Source organism: Populus euphratica, unplaced genomic scaffold (assembly GCF_000495115.2).
Source record: "Populus euphratica unplaced genomic scaffold, PopEup_1.0 scaffold274.1, whole genome shotgun sequence".
In the NCBI taxonomy this organism is placed as follows: domain Eukaryota; kingdom Viridiplantae; phylum Streptophyta; class Magnoliopsida; order Malpighiales; family Salicaceae; genus Populus; species Populus euphratica.
The window spans coordinates 93,718-110,476 of record NW_011499993.1 but is presented as its reverse complement, the minus strand read 5'-3'; the positions used below and the strand labels follow the sequence as shown (position 1 = coordinate 110,476).

The window sequence follows — 16,759 nt, the reverse complement described above, 5'->3', positions numbered from 1 at the left end:
AAATTTTGGATTTTTATGCTTTATATTGTATTTCATTTTAGTATGGAAGCTGATCTTTTTTTTTCTATTGTAAATGGAAGTCAAGGTGATGCAAATATTCTCCAAAAAAAAAAAAACTAGGATTCGGGTCATTGATTTTAGCTGAACCAATAAACTCATATAATTTTAATAATATGAAAAAAATGTTAAAAAACAAACCCGAGTCTATCAAGGTTAGTATGCAAAATTTATGATTGGGTGGTGACATCATGTTAACCTCATTGAAAATAAATTAAGACATCAATTATAAAAAAATTCAATATTAAAAGGTAAAATAAAAAACTAATAAAATATCCTAGTTAAATTAGGTTAACTTGTTAAATCCATGATCATATGCATGAGATCAAAATAATTCTATAGAAAAGAAAGGAAGAAAACACATGAAAATCAATTTTCAGTAAATCAAACATTGAATGATGAGATTAAAAAAAAATCAATATATAACCCAAAAACAAAAATTGAAGTCAATTTGTATTCATATTTGAGATATGTGACCTTAGTCATGAGCTGGAGACTAACTCCATTGAAAGTAAATCTTAAAAAATAATGAAATAAAATTCTTAATCACAAAATATTAAGAGATGAAACTAAAAAAAAAGAGAGAAAAAAAGCAATAAAAAAGGAGCCAAAAAAAAATAAAGAGTAATAGAAAGAAAACTGTTAAAATTTAACATAAAAATAAATTAAAATTAAATATTAAGTATGGATAGAAATAAGTATCTATATATTGAATTTCCTGATATTCACACTTTACTTGTTTTCCATCGAATAAAAAATTTAGATATTTATAAATAATTAATTGGATTTTGGGTAATAATCATCTTACTGTTATTTATTATTCAATAAAAATTAAAATAATACACATACACACATGCATGCATGTATAAAACATGTGTATTAAATTATAATTTTATATCAACTAAACATTAAGATATGTATATATCATATTGCATTAAAAAATGAAAATGTCCAACAAATATATCTATATGATTTAAATATATATTTTTATATTAAATTTAGGTTGGTTTTATATCAGTTTTGATAATATTCATATCTTATACATTACCTATTAAGTAAGACAATTATATATATATATATATATATATATATATATAATGACCTATTTGAATCGTTATCCATCAAATTTAGATTAAATTATCATCATTAATAGTAAGGGATGAACTTCTTTATCCTTATGAATATCTATTACATGAAAATTATAAATTATTAAATAGAAAATAAATTAACTACTATATAAATTTGAAAAGTGTGTGTATCACCCATTGTATTAAAAAAAAATCAAATGTTCTACAAGTATATTTGCATAATATAAATATACATTTTGGGTTAGATTGGGGTAGGTTTCAGTTATATTTTCATAGCATTCATACCATATTCATTATTCATTGATCAAGCTAACTATTTAAAAAACACCTACCTATTTAGGATGGAAGGGTCAGGTTGAAGTGACATTTATCGAGTTTGAATTAAATTATAATTTTCAATATTGAGAGATGAAATTAAAAAAAATTAAATTAAAAAAAGCTAAAAATAAAATAAATAGAAATTAAAAAATAAAGATAAAATTTAAAATAAAAACTAAATAAAATTAAATTACAAAGGATGAAATTAAAAAAAAAACTTATAAAAAAGGAAAAAATAAAATATATAGAAATTAAAAAAATAAAGATCAAATTTTAAATAAAAACTAAATGAAATAAAATGATAGGGATAAAATTAAAAAAAAAACCTCCAAAAAAAATTAAAAAAATTAAAATTAAAATAACTTGATTTATTTACAAGGAACTAAAAAACCCAAAACAACCCTTTCCCCATGTTATAATTCATGTTTTTTAAATAGTAGATTAGTAATTCTATTATGTAATAAAAATATGCAGATACCGATATACCTTCAAATAAATGGGTAATAACATTGGAATCATGTTAAAAGATTGTTTTTCTCAAACAAAATTCAACTCTTCCCTTGCAATTATAAGGGGAAAATCATCAATACACCAAAGTGTATTTATTTTTAAGATAATTTTTGTGATTATAATTTAAAAGAAGATGGTTAAGAGTGGTTAGTTAAATTTTAAAATATGTTTAGCAAAAATTGTAGTTGATATATATATATATATATAATATTTGATAACTGTGTTTAGAAGTGTGGTTGTGGTTGCTTATCAAAGTATTTTTTACTTGGAAATTCATTAATTTTTTTTTAAAAAAATTATTTTTGATATAAGAACAAAATAATATGAAAATATAAAAATATTAATTTAAAATAAAAAATAAAAAATTTAATTTTTTTTAAATATTTTTAAAAAACAAAAATAAATAGAATTTTATGAAATTCAGTTAAAATAATATATAAAATTACTTCTTAGAAACTATAATTCAAACTTAATTTTTTATTAAACCTTGCAGTACAAAACATAGTTTAGTTTATTACCGATCACCTTATTGTTTTTGTTGCTGTTGCAAAACAAATACAGACTAAGCAACGAACAAAGCATAGTTTTATTTTTAACACTTCATATTATATTCATCTTAACCTCTATACCTTGAGATTCACTCCAAATTACAAATTCCAAAAAATACTAAATTATAACTACATAAAAAAAAAAAAACTTGATTTGTTTATCAGGAACTAATAGGTTAAGTTTCTTTGAATAATTTTTTGAATTAAAATATCCATTTAACTCGACCTAAACCCTCATTGTTCTTTTGTTAAATTAATTTAGCTAAGATATTTCCTCGAATTTAGTTTGCTAAACTCTCTTCCTCTTTACGACTTTTGCTTCCTTTGTCTCTCCAATGAGACTTCATGCTCTTGCTTTTAATGTCTTTTACTGTCACAGCTCACGTTCGAAAAGTGAAGGCATTTTAGCTAAGAACTCGAGATTTACACGCTCAAAGACACTTTAAGCAGGATGCTTGCTTTAGACCAATGCCACCCTCTTTCACATGGGCTGGTGCATGACCGCTTGGCTTCGGTCTGATATACTGGGAAAAGAAAACAATAAAAGAGATGTTTACTTCCATTCGCCTTTGCTATCCAAATAAAGATATAATTTATATGCTTCCATTCTCTTTTTAAGCTATCCAAACAAAAAGAAGGGCAAGAAATCCTTTTTGGGGGCCTAGGGAGAGGTTGAATAAAATCAATAACGAGAAAAAAAAAAGGTTAAAGTATATAAAAATTTATTTTAATTTAATAATTTAAACAGTTAGCTGAAGTTGCAAGACATGAGTTTATATTGTTTTAATTTTTAATTTTTTTTATTTTTTATAAAAATTATTATTCTTTTCAACTTTCAATTAAAATATTATTTTTTTATGTTAGTTTTGATTTTTATTCTCTTGATTTTCTTATCCTTTTGCTAAATTGTTTTTTTTTTAATTCCACCCTTCAATCAAATATAAAATTTATTTTTTAAATTTTGATCATTATTTTTTAATTGATATTTTTTAAATATTTTTATATAGTTGAAATTATTTTTTTATTTTATCTTTTAATATTTAATTAATTAAAAATTAAACTTCATGGTTTTTCTAGATTAGATGCTTGAGGTTTTGTGATTTAGATCATGAGTTTGAAAAGTTAACATAATTTTATTTTAAAAAACTTTATAATCCTTTTTATTTTTTATTGAGTTATTCTAATTTTATAATTTGAATATTAGGTTTGATAAAATATCACATTCAGCTCAGTTTTAATTATAAATTTATCATAATAACTAGAGCTAACTAAAATTAATTAATTTTTTTACTCTCATTTCAACACATCAATAGACCAAAATTAATTTATTTTTTCACTTTCATTTCTTTTTTTATAAATAAAAAATCAGTTGGGCCCATAACAAAGCAGCATGAATACCGAAACTAAACTGTTTTAAACAAGGGGGCATCACGCAACCATACTGGTAAACCCTCAAAATAACATCACACAGCAGTTTAAGTTTTGAACAAAAATAGGCACCACAAGCATTACTCTCCTATTATATCTATCCATAAACATCATGCCTGGTTAATAGTTGCATTCTCCAAAGCCATCATCGCTCCGCATTAGCTCAAGACTTTCTCCCTCCATTGCCATGTTTGGCTGAGACAAAAGAAGAAGATTTACACTTCTTAGTTTCTAACACACACCCCATTTCTCTATTGTACACCTATAGCCTCATCAATCTCTCTTCTTGATAGATGAGCATGCGATAACCATATGTTACTTTCTCGAGATTGAACATGAAAGCACCTTGGCGCCATAGATGGACTCAAATGGGGAATTCTCACCAGTTTCAACAAGATTTCTTTAATTCCATTTGATTGTTCAGCAGTATTCTTAATTCCCCCCCTCCCCCCCCCTCAGAGTGAGCATGCCACAGCTGCTTTAAAATCAAGTATCGATTTTCTTGCCTTTATAAAAATTATTATTCTTTTCAATTTTCAATTAAAATATTTTTTTTATGTTAGTTTTGATTTTTATTCTTTTGATTTTCTTGTCCTTTTGCTAAATTGTTTTTTTTAATTCCACCGTTTAATCAAATATAAAACTTATTTTTTAAATTTTGATCATTATTTTTTAATTAATATTTTTTAAATATTTTTATATAATTGAAATTATTTTTTATTTTATTCTTTAATATTTATTTAATTAAAAATTAAACTTCATGGTTTTTTTAAATTAAATGCTTGAGGTCTTGTGATTTAGGTTATGAGTTTGAAAAGTTAATATAATTTTTTAAAAATAAACTTTATAATCCTTTTTATTTTTTTATCGAGTAAATTTGATACATTCAGCTCAGTTTTAATTATAAATTTATTATAATAACTCGAGGTAAGTAAAATTAATTAATTTTTTTACTCTCATTTCAACACATAAGATAGACCAATTTTTTTTTTTCACTTTCATTTCTTTTTTATAAATAAAAAATCAGTGGGGCCCATAACAAAGCAGCATGAATACCGAAACTAAACTGTTTTAAATAAGGGGACACCGCGCAACCATACTGGTAAACCCTCAAAAAAACACAGCAGTTTAAGTTTGGGTACCCAAGGCATTGGCCCAGCGGTGGTAGGCGTCTTGCGCCTTCCGCTGCCAAGGGTTCGAGCTTTGGAGTTGCATGCCTGTCAGCCCCGCGCTGCTTTACCTGCTTGCTGGGTTTGCAGGGTGTTCAGTGGGGCGTGGGGATTAGTCGTGATGCGCGTAAGCTGGCCCGGATACCCCACGTAAATTAAAAAAAAAAAAAAATTTGGAACAAAAATAGGCATCACAAGCATTATTACTCTTCTATTATATCTATCCATAAACATCATGCCTGGTTAATAGTTGCATTCTCCAAAGCCATCATCGCTCCGCATTAGCTCAAGACTTTCTCCCTCCATTGCCATGTTTGGCTGAGACAAAAGAAGAAGATTTACACTTCTTAGTTTCTAACACACACCCCATTTCTCTATTGTACACCTATAGCCTCATCAATCTCTCTTCTTGATAGATGAGCATGCGATAACCATATGTTACTTTCTCGAGATTGAACATGAAAGCACCTTGGCGCCATAGATGGACTCAAATGGGGAATTCTCACCAGTTTCAACAAGATTTCTTTAATTCCATTTGATTGTTCAGCAGTATTCTTGATCCCCCCCCCTTCAGAGATTTTCTCGTGTTGAAGAGTGAGCATGCCACAGCTGCTGTAAAATCAAGTATCGATTTTCTTGCATTGAGTCGAGGAATAAAATTGCAAGTCATCTAATCAATAGCCTGTCGTTCTTGCACTCCTTTTTTTTTAATTTTCCCTCCCTGACATACATCAGCATCATCGCAGCACCTTCCTTCAGATATAAAAATGTTTGCCAAGTGTACACAGTTAAAATTATAATTAAAATAAAAATAGACCAAGCGGTGTCGTGGTGTAGTTGGTTATCACGTCAGTCTAACACACTGAAGGTCTCCGGTTCGAGTCCGGGCGACGCCAATCTGGTTTATTTGTTTTTGAATTATTTCTTGGTTTTGTTTAAATGCTAAAAATAACACCCTGTTATTATCATTATTATTTATTTATTTTACTTGAGATATCGGGCTTTCTTTATCATATTTTCATTTAAATTCACTACTGATATATTTTTTTTTGTCATAATTTTTCGAATATTCGTAAAATCCTAAATTGAAACTGTCAGCAGCATAATGCCAGGCCACGACAGCATTCTTGCGATGCCCGGTGTGGATCTTATAAAGATGGGCCATCATTACCATTTGCTTTTAGAAAACCTTTAATATCATCCTGGAACAAGATTAATATTCTTTTTAGTCGAGATTACACTTCATAAGACCACCTCCACACGGCAATGCCTATTTTTATAATGATGGACATCATTACCATTTGCTTTTACAATTTTTTAAAAAATATTCTTAATTAAAAATATATTAAAATAATATTTTATTATTTCTTTTTCATTAACACAGAAAAAGTATAAAAAAATCAAATTTATATTTTTTAAATATAAAATAATTTAAAAAATATCTTAGAAATCATGCTGTGCCGCAAAAATAAACACCATAACCTAAACACAGAACCATATATTATCATAATTGTTCAATCTGAAAAATTCACAAATCAAAATTAAATGTAGATCAAATTTCTAGTTAATAAAATCATAGTTCATCTAATTATATATTTCCAATGATTTGACTTTTTGAATTAATAATTCAGATATATTTTTTCGGTTCCGTATGCCTATTATTATTAAATGCCAATTTGATCGCCAGGTTTTGATTTCCCTTCAAAAATAAAACCACTACACTACCCTACTTCCTCTCTCAAGTCTCAACAGGAGAACCTCTCAAGAGGGGGAGTGTGGTGATTTTTTAGAGAGAGAAACAAAAAATGGAAATCTCTCCCTCAACGACACAGGAATCTCTCAATATGAACACAATTCGCAGGTCTCTCTCTCTCTCTCTCTCTCTCTCTCTCTCTCTCTTTCTTGTATTTTATGTGTGTATAAATTCAAATTTAAAAAAAAAAAAATGTTTTCATTTTTTTTTCTGCAGTCGAATAAATGAACTTGAAGAAATCTACAGAGATTGCAATGCAGATAGTTTCTCGGAAATAAACTCTTCTGATTCTGATGAATTGATGAAAGATTCGGCTCATCAACTAGTGGTAATTCTGTAATTCTCTCCACTTTCCCTGTCCAATCCTGTTTATTTATATGAATTTTATTTATTTCTTGTGCATATATTTCTTTTTTCTTTTTGATTTGTTGTTTCAAATGTGATCGTTTTCTTCGTACAGAGCAAAGTGAGTCAAACCGTAACCGAGTACTCCGATTTCAGTTTCCTAGGCATTGAAGATTTAGGTAATCCACTATTTCTCCGTGTATTTTTATTTTACTTTAATCGCGTTGTTTTATTTTTTTATTATTACTTCTTTTACAAAAATTCGGTTCGTGATTGTTTGATTTTTAACTAGGAAATTTGTTGGTGTAGATGCATACTTAGCACACTTGAAAGAGGAGCTTGACGCGGCAGAGGCTGAGAGTGCAAAGATCTCTAATGAAATTGAGTTGCTCAATAGAACATATATGGAAGGTAAAAAATTTATGATATTTGTATTTTGAAATACATTTATAACAAGTTTAAAATATTAGAGAAACTGAGATTATTTGTGAGTTTTTGCAGATTCTAGTGAACTAGAGAGCGATCTTGAATGGATGAAGTGTTCGTTGGATTTAATTTCTTCACAGCGGGTAATTTGGAAATCTTTGAGCTAGATATTTTTAATATATTTTTATGCCTGATTCAATGGAAATGACAGCAGTTGATGGGTTTTTGTTGAATTGATTTGAATTTAGACTATTTGATACTTTACAAGTGCTTGTTGTGAAACAAGTGACTTTTATTGTTATGTGCTTTCTTTTTGTTCGTGGAGAAAAGATTCGCTGATAATAATGTTGTGGATTGCATGCTTATGCTTAATTTTATGGAGTATTGACTTTTATTGTTATGCCATGATAATGACTGCAAAATGTTTGATGACATAGAATTTTCAATGATGCAAGGGGGTTTTCTACACAACTAATTGTAGAGTAAATATTGTCTGGTTAATAAATAAATCAGTCTTCCTTATTATGTGGGATTTTCTATTCTTTTTCGAATGGATAGTTTGGACTTTTGTGGAAATTAGTGGATATCATGTACCAGAAAAGGTGAAATTAAATCTAAAGACTAAGGGGGGGGATGACAAAAACTCACTGCAACTCTGACTGTGTAAGTGAAACATTATCCTTGATGGTGTTAAAAAAGTTTCTTCAGCAACAGTCTTACTGTGTAATTCCATGTCTTCTATCACTACACTTTTCAGATTATCTGAGGAACTGATTTTTACCCACCTTTTGGTAGGATCGAGAGAAAGAAAAAGAAGATGAACAGATGGAGCACTTTTCAAGTGGAGAAAATCAATCAAATTTGATAAACACAAATGAAGAAAACAAGTTTGAGGTATTGATAACTTGATTCGTAAGTTTATCCTTGTTTGCAACTTGAGAATTATAATAGCTGAAATTACATGGACAGACTAATGCATTTGTGCAATTACTAAGCTATGAGGTTCTGAAAATGAATCAACTGGTTTCTGTATCATGCCTGATTGACTTAGCACCAGTGAATGCTATTGGGATTCTTCCTATTACATTTCAGTTATGAGTTTCAATGGTGATGCACCTTAGAACTTCAAAATGCAATACCACTCCTGCCTGTTTCACTCACCAGTTATCTTAATTATTTTTTACCTTGAATTCATTTCATTGAGCAGCTATTCATTGATAGCATTTCATGAGTATGTCTGCTTGCATTTCAGATTTTGAAGCTCGATAATCAGATTGAGGAAAGCAAAAGGATTTTGAAGTCCATGCAGGATCTTGATTCCATATGCAAATGGTAACTCTATTGGTTTAGACTTTACTTATTTGCTTAGATTTTTTTTTCTGCACCTGTCATGTATAAGCTTCTCTTTTCGTTGTTGTCAGGTATGATGCCATAGAACAAATTGAAGATGTATTGTCGGGTCTGAAAGTCATTGAATTTGATGGAACCTGCATTAGATTGTCATTGCAGACTTATATTCCAAAACAAGATGTATTGTTCCTACAGAAGATTGAAGAAACTAATGTGCCATATGAAATAAACCATGAATTTCTCATAGAAGTTACCAATGGAAGTATGGAGATTAAGAAAGTTGAGGTATGAGTACCTAAAATCTCTCCAAAATTATGAATTGTCTTTCCTTATTCTTCCTATGCATCTTGTTTCCCAAATAAGGAAAAGAAAAGGAATCTTAGATAACACATTGATGCTAAAAGTTTTTTAGCATTGCAATGTAAACCGAATGATATGTGGTGAGCTAATGGTTTGGTCTAAGAAATCTAATCACTATAAATGAGATCATGCTAAAATATAAATGTATCACATTGGGTACCTTTTCAGTTATGGAACATTTTACACTGGACTTACTGGGTTGCCCAAATGGTTTTTGGGTGTTATATGGTCTCCAGTGTTTGTGAGGCTGGCTGTCCATCCTTCACCGTGACGTGATGGCTATGTAATTTAGGGGTGTCCTAGGCATCTGAATTACTTATTTGTATGCTTTATGTTTGCACAATCAATTCAGTAAAAATGTCTCAGCAGATAGGAAGATACCATAACTGCATAACAAGAAGCTACAGCCTTATTAGCAATTGATGCAACAGAATGTGTTCCCAAGTAGATCCAGTTACAGAATAATAGAAAATAGCAAATAAAGGAAGATTTGAACTACATTCAATTGTACAGTATTTATACAAGGCTATACCATCCTTGTTGTTGATTCCACTCCCCTTCTCTCTCAATTTTTCATTTTGGCATTCAAACTCATTAAATCTCATGTGAATAGGCAAGAGATATGGAATGGCTGAGATAGTCCAGGTTTTGTATTTGTCAAAGTTAGTTTAGTTTCCTCCAAATTCCCCTCACTTGTTACATTTCTTGCCACTTTTTGGATTTTGTTTATGTTTTGTAGTTTAACTTTTGCTTCTTTCAGCTACCATATTCTGGCTTTTGGATAAGTTTGATATGACATGAGTTGAGTAATAGAACTGAAATACGGGATAGATGAAATGCATCTTGTATCAAAGTTTTTGAACTAGACAGAAAGTTGACTGCGCCAGTTGCATTTCTGCCAGTAAAGTGTTAATTTGCAGTCTAAAGAACTTTATATTCTGAGATAATCTGTGGACAAAATTAGAATGAACTTAAAGCATACCAGTCTTTTTTCGTAGTCTAGTTAAAATATAGAAGTTAAATTTTAGCTTCATAAAACTTAATCTGAATTGAGCAATTGAATAGATTTCAGATATGTAATTTAATGACATTTGGAAACAAGTTAAGGCTAATTAATAGGCATGGACCAAAAACTCAAACGTCTCACCTGTAAAGAATGGAAAGGACCTGAGCATAGATTTTCATGCGCTTCTAAATGCTGTGTAGCAATCTGGCTTTAGGATCTTACTCCTTTCAAATGCCTGCTACAATGCCATCTTGATTTTCATTGGTTGATCAATCATTGGATGATCTTATGATACTCTTCTTAACTTATTGTTTTCATGCAGATGTTTCCAAATGACATATATATAGGAGACATTGTTGATGCTGCCAAGTCTTCCAGGTTTGTGCTGTTTGGTATTTCTCACTTTTTAATGTCGAAGGTTTCTTTTTTCTTCCTCTTTTCCCTTTTGATGCTGATTACATATTCTTGGAAGATGGAGTGAAGATTTCTTATCCATCTTACCTTAAACTTGATATGTTACTTGAAGAACAAACTCACAGGGTCTTATATGAGAATATTTTTGTGTTATTTGCTGTGAGATTTTCCTTTAGGTTCATTGAAACATAGTCTTGCAATGTCACAGGCAAATGTTTTTGAACTTGGCATTGATGGAGACAAGCTCTTCACTGGAGTGGTTTGTAAGAAAAGCTCAAGATAGAATTATTCAGTCTACTTTGAGACGATTGGTGGCAAGGAGTGCAAGTACATCCAGGTGAGAGTGCTGTGCTTGAGCAAAAGTTATTAGAACTTGAGGTTCTGAAATAATCTCAGATTTCAAATTCGTCAAAGCATTTGCGGGTTTAGAATAACTTAATTTGTATTGCAGGCAATCCATTGAATACTTGGACGGAGATGAAATAATAGTTGCTCATATGGTTGGGGGTGTTGATGCTTTTATGGAAGTTTCTCAGGGTTGGCCCATAACAAATTCCCCATTGAAACTGGTATCTCTCAAGAACTCAAATCACCATGCAAAGGAAATTTCATTGGGCTTTCTCTGCAAGGTTGAGGTGAGCATTTTTGTCTCCTTCCTCGTTTTTCTATTCTTTTTTGGGATGAAAGAGGTGAGCATTTTGTTTCTTGCTCTTCAATATTTTTTTTGGATGAAATAAAATGGTCTCTTATGTTCAGAAGTTTTGATCTCTTATAAGTATGGTGCCTTTTTTACAACTCTTAATTTGACATCTGTATTACTTCCCCCAGTCAGTCAATTTTCACATTTCTACCTGCATCTTGTCATGCATTCTTTAATCTTTTTTTAGTCTTGCTTTTTATGCTAATCAGAACATAGTCTTATTTCTGATTGATTGCAAATTTGATTGAAGATCTATGTATAGATAAGACTCACAAGCATGCTAATAGTAGGCTATTGACAAGTGCTTTTAATAATGGTGGTGGTGGTGGTGGTGTAGAAGTAATCTTTGGAAGGTTCAGGTTTGTTTGAACATATTGGGTGCACGTATTCAGCAAGGTATGTATGGGTGTATATTGATTGGGTTTTCGCTGATTTTCTGTTGGTTGTGTAATTTTCAATCATAGGAAGCGGCAAACTCCTTGGATGTACACCTGCGGCAGAACTTGTCAGGCTTTGTAGATGCTGTTGAAAAAATTCTTGTAGAACAAATGCACTTGGAACTGGATTCAGATGGTACTTCTAGCGTATGACTACCACTGCACTATTTGGAGACCTAATAATGCATGGACCCCCGGGTGTTTGCTCAGGTATAACTTGAAGCCATAAACATGCCTGCAGAAGTGTGTCAAATCTCTTCAGAAATCGTTGTGGATGTTACCAAAACGATATCCTCTCTGACACAAGCTTCCATATATGAATATATGCTCAATTTCACTTATGATGGTTTTCACAAGCACGCTTTGCGTTTCATGTTTCATTTTTCGTGAACAACATGACGAAGTTTTGCTTGATCATATACTTCGGCACCCAAGAAGAAGTTTTGCTTGATCATATACTTCGGCACTCAAGAATCATGCTATCTTGGATCCATGATTCTTGATACTGTTTCCTTTCCTTGTATGTTTGTTCAACCTACAATTATTTATTTTAATTTCTGTCTAGGTTTGCAAAACACCATTTCATGTGTTCTTGAGTCTTGGATCTGGTGTCATTTTGTGTTCTCAGGAGTTTGTTGTAATGGTGATAATACTTGAAATGATCTTTTTTATTCACAGTACATGTGGTATGTTCTAAAATCTAAGATGCTTGGGAATAGTGCTTTTACAATAGCTTAATATAATAATCCTAGTACCTGTAAAATAATCTTAGTTTGGTGAATTTAGGGATTCTTAAATGTTTAAGTTAATATTTTTGTAGAGCATGTAATAAATATGCAAAAGAACATAAGCAATTTTATTTGTTAATAGTGTACATATTGATGATGAAAAAATTGTGATCTTTCAATAATAATACTAAAAAGAGATAAATATTTTTTATACATGTATTAATAAATGATAATATTCTTTATATAAATATTAATAAGGAAAAAAATATTTTTTTATACATGTATTAATATGATGAAAATGTAATAGGTTATGAGAGATTTTTGTACATATTTAATGATTTAATGATGTGAGTGAAGATTGAGATTAAAAAGCCTGGGTCAGTCAAATCTCAAGGAAATCTTAAGGGGATACATGTTGGATTTAGGCCACAAGTTGGGGTTAGGTGTTGGGTTGGGGTTAAAGTCTAGTCTGAACTCACAAGACTGGGCTAAAGCTCAAACGGCTAAAAGGGGTAAATACAAGCCCTAAGTCCAAACCTATTTTTAGAGACCATTTAGAACTTGGATTGTCATTAAAATAAGCTTAGAACAACAAAAGTTATTTAAAAAATATTAATAAATCCTGTTGCATCACATGGAGATGGATTACAGAACACCAAAATTGTTAAATATTAGGATTAAATAGGAAACCACTTATTCTAATTTAAAAAATTGTTAAATATTAGGATTAAATAGGAAACCGCTTATTCTAATTAAGAAAGATGGAAGGTGTATTTCAAAGCGAAAACCTCATGGCTGGCAAAGCCTCCAAATCATAGCTTATTTGATTTGATTTTAGTCTGCAATATATGTGCTCGCACTACGCCACAATCTAATCTTTTTTTTTTCAATGTAAAAAAAAAAATATCAAGGCAATACAAAAGTTCTTAAAAATTGAGAAAAAAATATTAAAACATGAGTTATTGAATCAATTGGGATTAATAAACATGATTAATTTCAATCACAAAAAAATCAATGTTGAAAAGTGAAATTAAAATTAAAAAGAGAAAAAAAAAAAATTAACTTGAACCTATCTAAGCTAGCATGACAAATATACAATTTGGTTATAATAATAGGGTAATTTTATTGAAAGCAAATTGAATAAAATCATTAAGTTCAATCACAAAAAAAACTCAATGTTGAAAAGTGAAATTAAAAAAAAAAACAAGAAGAAAAAAAAACCTCAAGTTAAACTAGGCAAACCTGCTAACCTCGTGATCATAAGTATAAGATTAAGATAATATCATAGAAATAAAACTAGAAAAAAATAATGAAGACCGATTCTTAATCAATCAAACGCTAGAAGATAAAACTAAAAGAACAAATCAATTTTAAGAAAAATCAAATGTTGAAGGATCTTCTTTGATAGCGAAGAAAAGAATTAAATGAGAATGTAATAACCTTATAAAAAATAAAATAAAAAACATTTAAAGCTCATTTTGCAGCATACAAAATATTGAAGGACCTAATCAAAGAAAAAAAATATAATACAAAAAAAGTTGAATAAAACTCGACTCAAGTCCATTCAAGTCAAATGCAAGATCTGCGACCTAGCTGTGATGCTGGGTGATCTCATCAAACGAAAATTAAATAAAACTATGAAGGTTAATTACTAAATAAATCAATATTAAAAGGTGATATAATCTACATCATTTTAAAATCAATGAAAAATCCAAAAGAAAACAAATAAAAAAATACAAGCCCAATCTCAATTTAAATAAATGCAAAAGAATAAACCTGAAAAAATTATTTAAAAAAACAAGCAAATTCGAACAAATCTCCTAAACTTGGGTCAATCTTTCAAATTCACAACCCATAAAATTTTAGTCTTAGGCTCAACAAAAAAACTTAATACTCAACCAATTTAATGTTGAATAATGGAACCGGAAAGAAAACATCAATTTTAAAAAGTTTTCAAATTAAAAAAATAGTAATCAAAAGAATGATGATTAAATATGATATAAAAAACAAAAACAAAAGGAAATTGTAAATTTTTTATATTAAAAATAAAAAAAATAGTAATAAAAAGAATAGGAACCAGACCTGACATGTGAAAAACCTAAAAAAGGGTTAAATTGAAAACAAATTCTAATTTGATATATTATTTCATATAAAACAACTTGTAATCAAAAGAATAGGGATCAAATCCAAATAAGAAAATAAATGAAGGGCCCCCCCTTGAAACTTTAAAGGCTCATCAAGATAATCAAGGAGAAGGGATAAAACAAGGGGAAAAAAGCCACCTTAGCCAAGCTGAATTCTTGTCGGACACATATGCCACCTTATCATGGAAAGGCTATTGATATCTTCTAAATATCGTTGTAGATGGTGGTGTTTGGTAATTGAACGGTTCCGTAGGCACCACCTAAAAGGCGTAGACGTCATCTACACGTACAAAACATGTGCGAGTCACTTTTTTTCTTTTATATAATAATATTCATGTTTGTTAAGTTACCAAACTTCTCATAGCTAAAACTAATAATATCAAAAAACAAGATAAGAAAAGGATGAAATTGACCTTATGACAACAACCTTAGTTTTTTTAATTTCAAGGGTAAATCTATAGGTTTACGTTAAAAAAAAAGACAAGAAAACCCTTTTATAAAAGCTTAACCTTTTTTCTTTTAAGAGTAATTAGGCCATTTTACTGTTTTGAGAAAAAAATTAAAAAGAACGAAATACCCATTTATGCTAGTCTTTTTTAAAAAGGTAATTATATCTTATATTGGGTAAGGTTTGAGTTGTTTTTTTAATTTTTTATCATGTTTGACAAAATCTATAACTTATCAATTACTCACAAGGTAAAGAAAATATCAACTCAGGTTGATATACATTGGATTTAGATTAAATTATCATCTTTATTATTTATGACTTGATTGTAATAATTTCAAGTGGAATATTTTTTTAAATATTAGAAACTCCATTAAAAGAAAATTAGCTTAATTATGGATAGAGAGATTCTATAAGAAAGTAGTTATAAAAATTACATTTATCTCTTGTATTTTAAACTCAAAATGAACTTAAAGAGGGATGAGGGAGACTTTTATTATCTAATGGACTAAACTATCAAGGCCTAATTGTCCAATTTGAATCATATAGACAACTGAATCATATGTGTATGTTTTCATAAAAAGCCATTATAACATGAATTTATAATGTTATTAAATCAAAACTTCTAAAATCATTGAGTAACTTATGACTAGCTATTTGACCTATGCTTTGCTATGGGTTAAATAATTTTTCCTAAAAGAATATGCTTTTACAATGTATTTTTATATATAAATAAAATCCTGAGTGGAATTTAAAAAGTTTATACATCCATCTAATTAAATAAATTGAGAACTATTTATACATTAAAAAAAAATTATGAAGCCCAATCCCTATCTAGCCGAAGTTAACAAGCTAGACCCGTGACCTCGGTTATGGGTATAACAATCTTTTTTTTTTTATCTAAAATAGAAACTTATAAAATTGAGAACCAACCAAATATTGAGATGATTGGAAGAAGAATCAAACTAAAATAAATTATATTGTCTAATTAATAATTGATCACATATTAAACGATAAAATTAAAAAAAAATAAGAAAATAAATTATATTATCTAATTAATAATTGATCACATATTAAACAATAAAATTAAAAAAAAAAAAAATAAAAAGGGTTAAAAAAACCAAATTATAATAGATAAAAAGGGGAAAAAAAAACTAAGGTTTTTGGGCCTAGATGGCCAAGAGCTCCTAAACCTTTAAAAAAAGGCCTACTTGTGCAGGCTTGGAGTAGCAATTATAATAGATAAAAAGGGGAAAAAAAACCAAGGTTTTTGGGCCTGGATGGCCAAGAGCTCCTAAACCTTTTAAAAAAGGCCTACTTGTGCAGGCATGGAGTAGCCCACTGACACGACTAAAAGGTTGATGATGTCTTCTCCCAAGTGCAGGAGTGTCGAAGTAGTAAATAACCCGGCAAGACCGGGGTCGAACCACAAGGAGGTTATTTGTACAAATTATAAATAACAATAATACAACAACAATAACAATAACAATAACAACAATAATAATAATAATAATAACAATAATAATAATACTA

General features: G+C 29.4%; 1 protein-coding gene and 1 non-coding gene across 2 annotated transcripts; both read left to right on the top strand.

Moving 5' to 3' along the window:
* The first annotated feature begins 5,940 nt into the window (after positions 1 to 5,940).
* Positions 5,941 to 6,014, top strand: TRNAV-AAC (transfer RNA valine (anticodon AAC)). Its single transcript has one exon. It is a non-coding gene; the product is annotated as a tRNA-Val (tRNA).
* A 688-nt stretch (positions 6,015 to 6,702) lies between these two features.
* Positions 6,703 to 12,589, top strand: LOC105140469 (reverse transcriptase-like protein). The gene is made up of 13 exons (XM_011047315.1): positions 6,703 to 6,979; positions 7,088 to 7,199; positions 7,332 to 7,395; positions 7,526 to 7,627; positions 7,718 to 7,785; positions 8,438 to 8,536; positions 8,895 to 8,974; positions 9,064 to 9,277; positions 10,681 to 10,736; positions 10,981 to 11,109; positions 11,224 to 11,407; positions 11,937 to 12,327; positions 12,365 to 12,589. Exons 1-12 carry the CDS (start codon positions 6,924 to 6,926, stop codon positions 12,060 to 12,062), a joined length of 1,290 nt encoding a protein of 429 aa, XP_011045617.1. The 5' UTR covers positions 6,703 to 6,923; the 3' UTR covers positions 12,063 to 12,327; positions 12,365 to 12,589.
* Positions 12,590 to 16,759: the final 4,170 nt, after the last annotated feature.

Bases quoted from the DNA above. Each gene is read 5' to 3' on its own strand.
- LOC105140469 (XM_011047315.1), top strand. From the start codon at position 6,924: ATGGAAATCTCTCCCTCAACGACACAGGAATCTCTCAATATGAACACA. The intron at 7,396-7,525 runs GTAATCCACTAT...TTGTTGGTGTAG, and splicing joins CCTAGGCATTGAAGATTTAG to ATGCATACTTAGCACACTTG. The intron at 8,537-8,894 runs GTATTGATAACT...CTTGCATTTCAG, and splicing joins ATGAAGAAAACAAGTTTGAG to ATTTTGAAGCTCGATAATCA.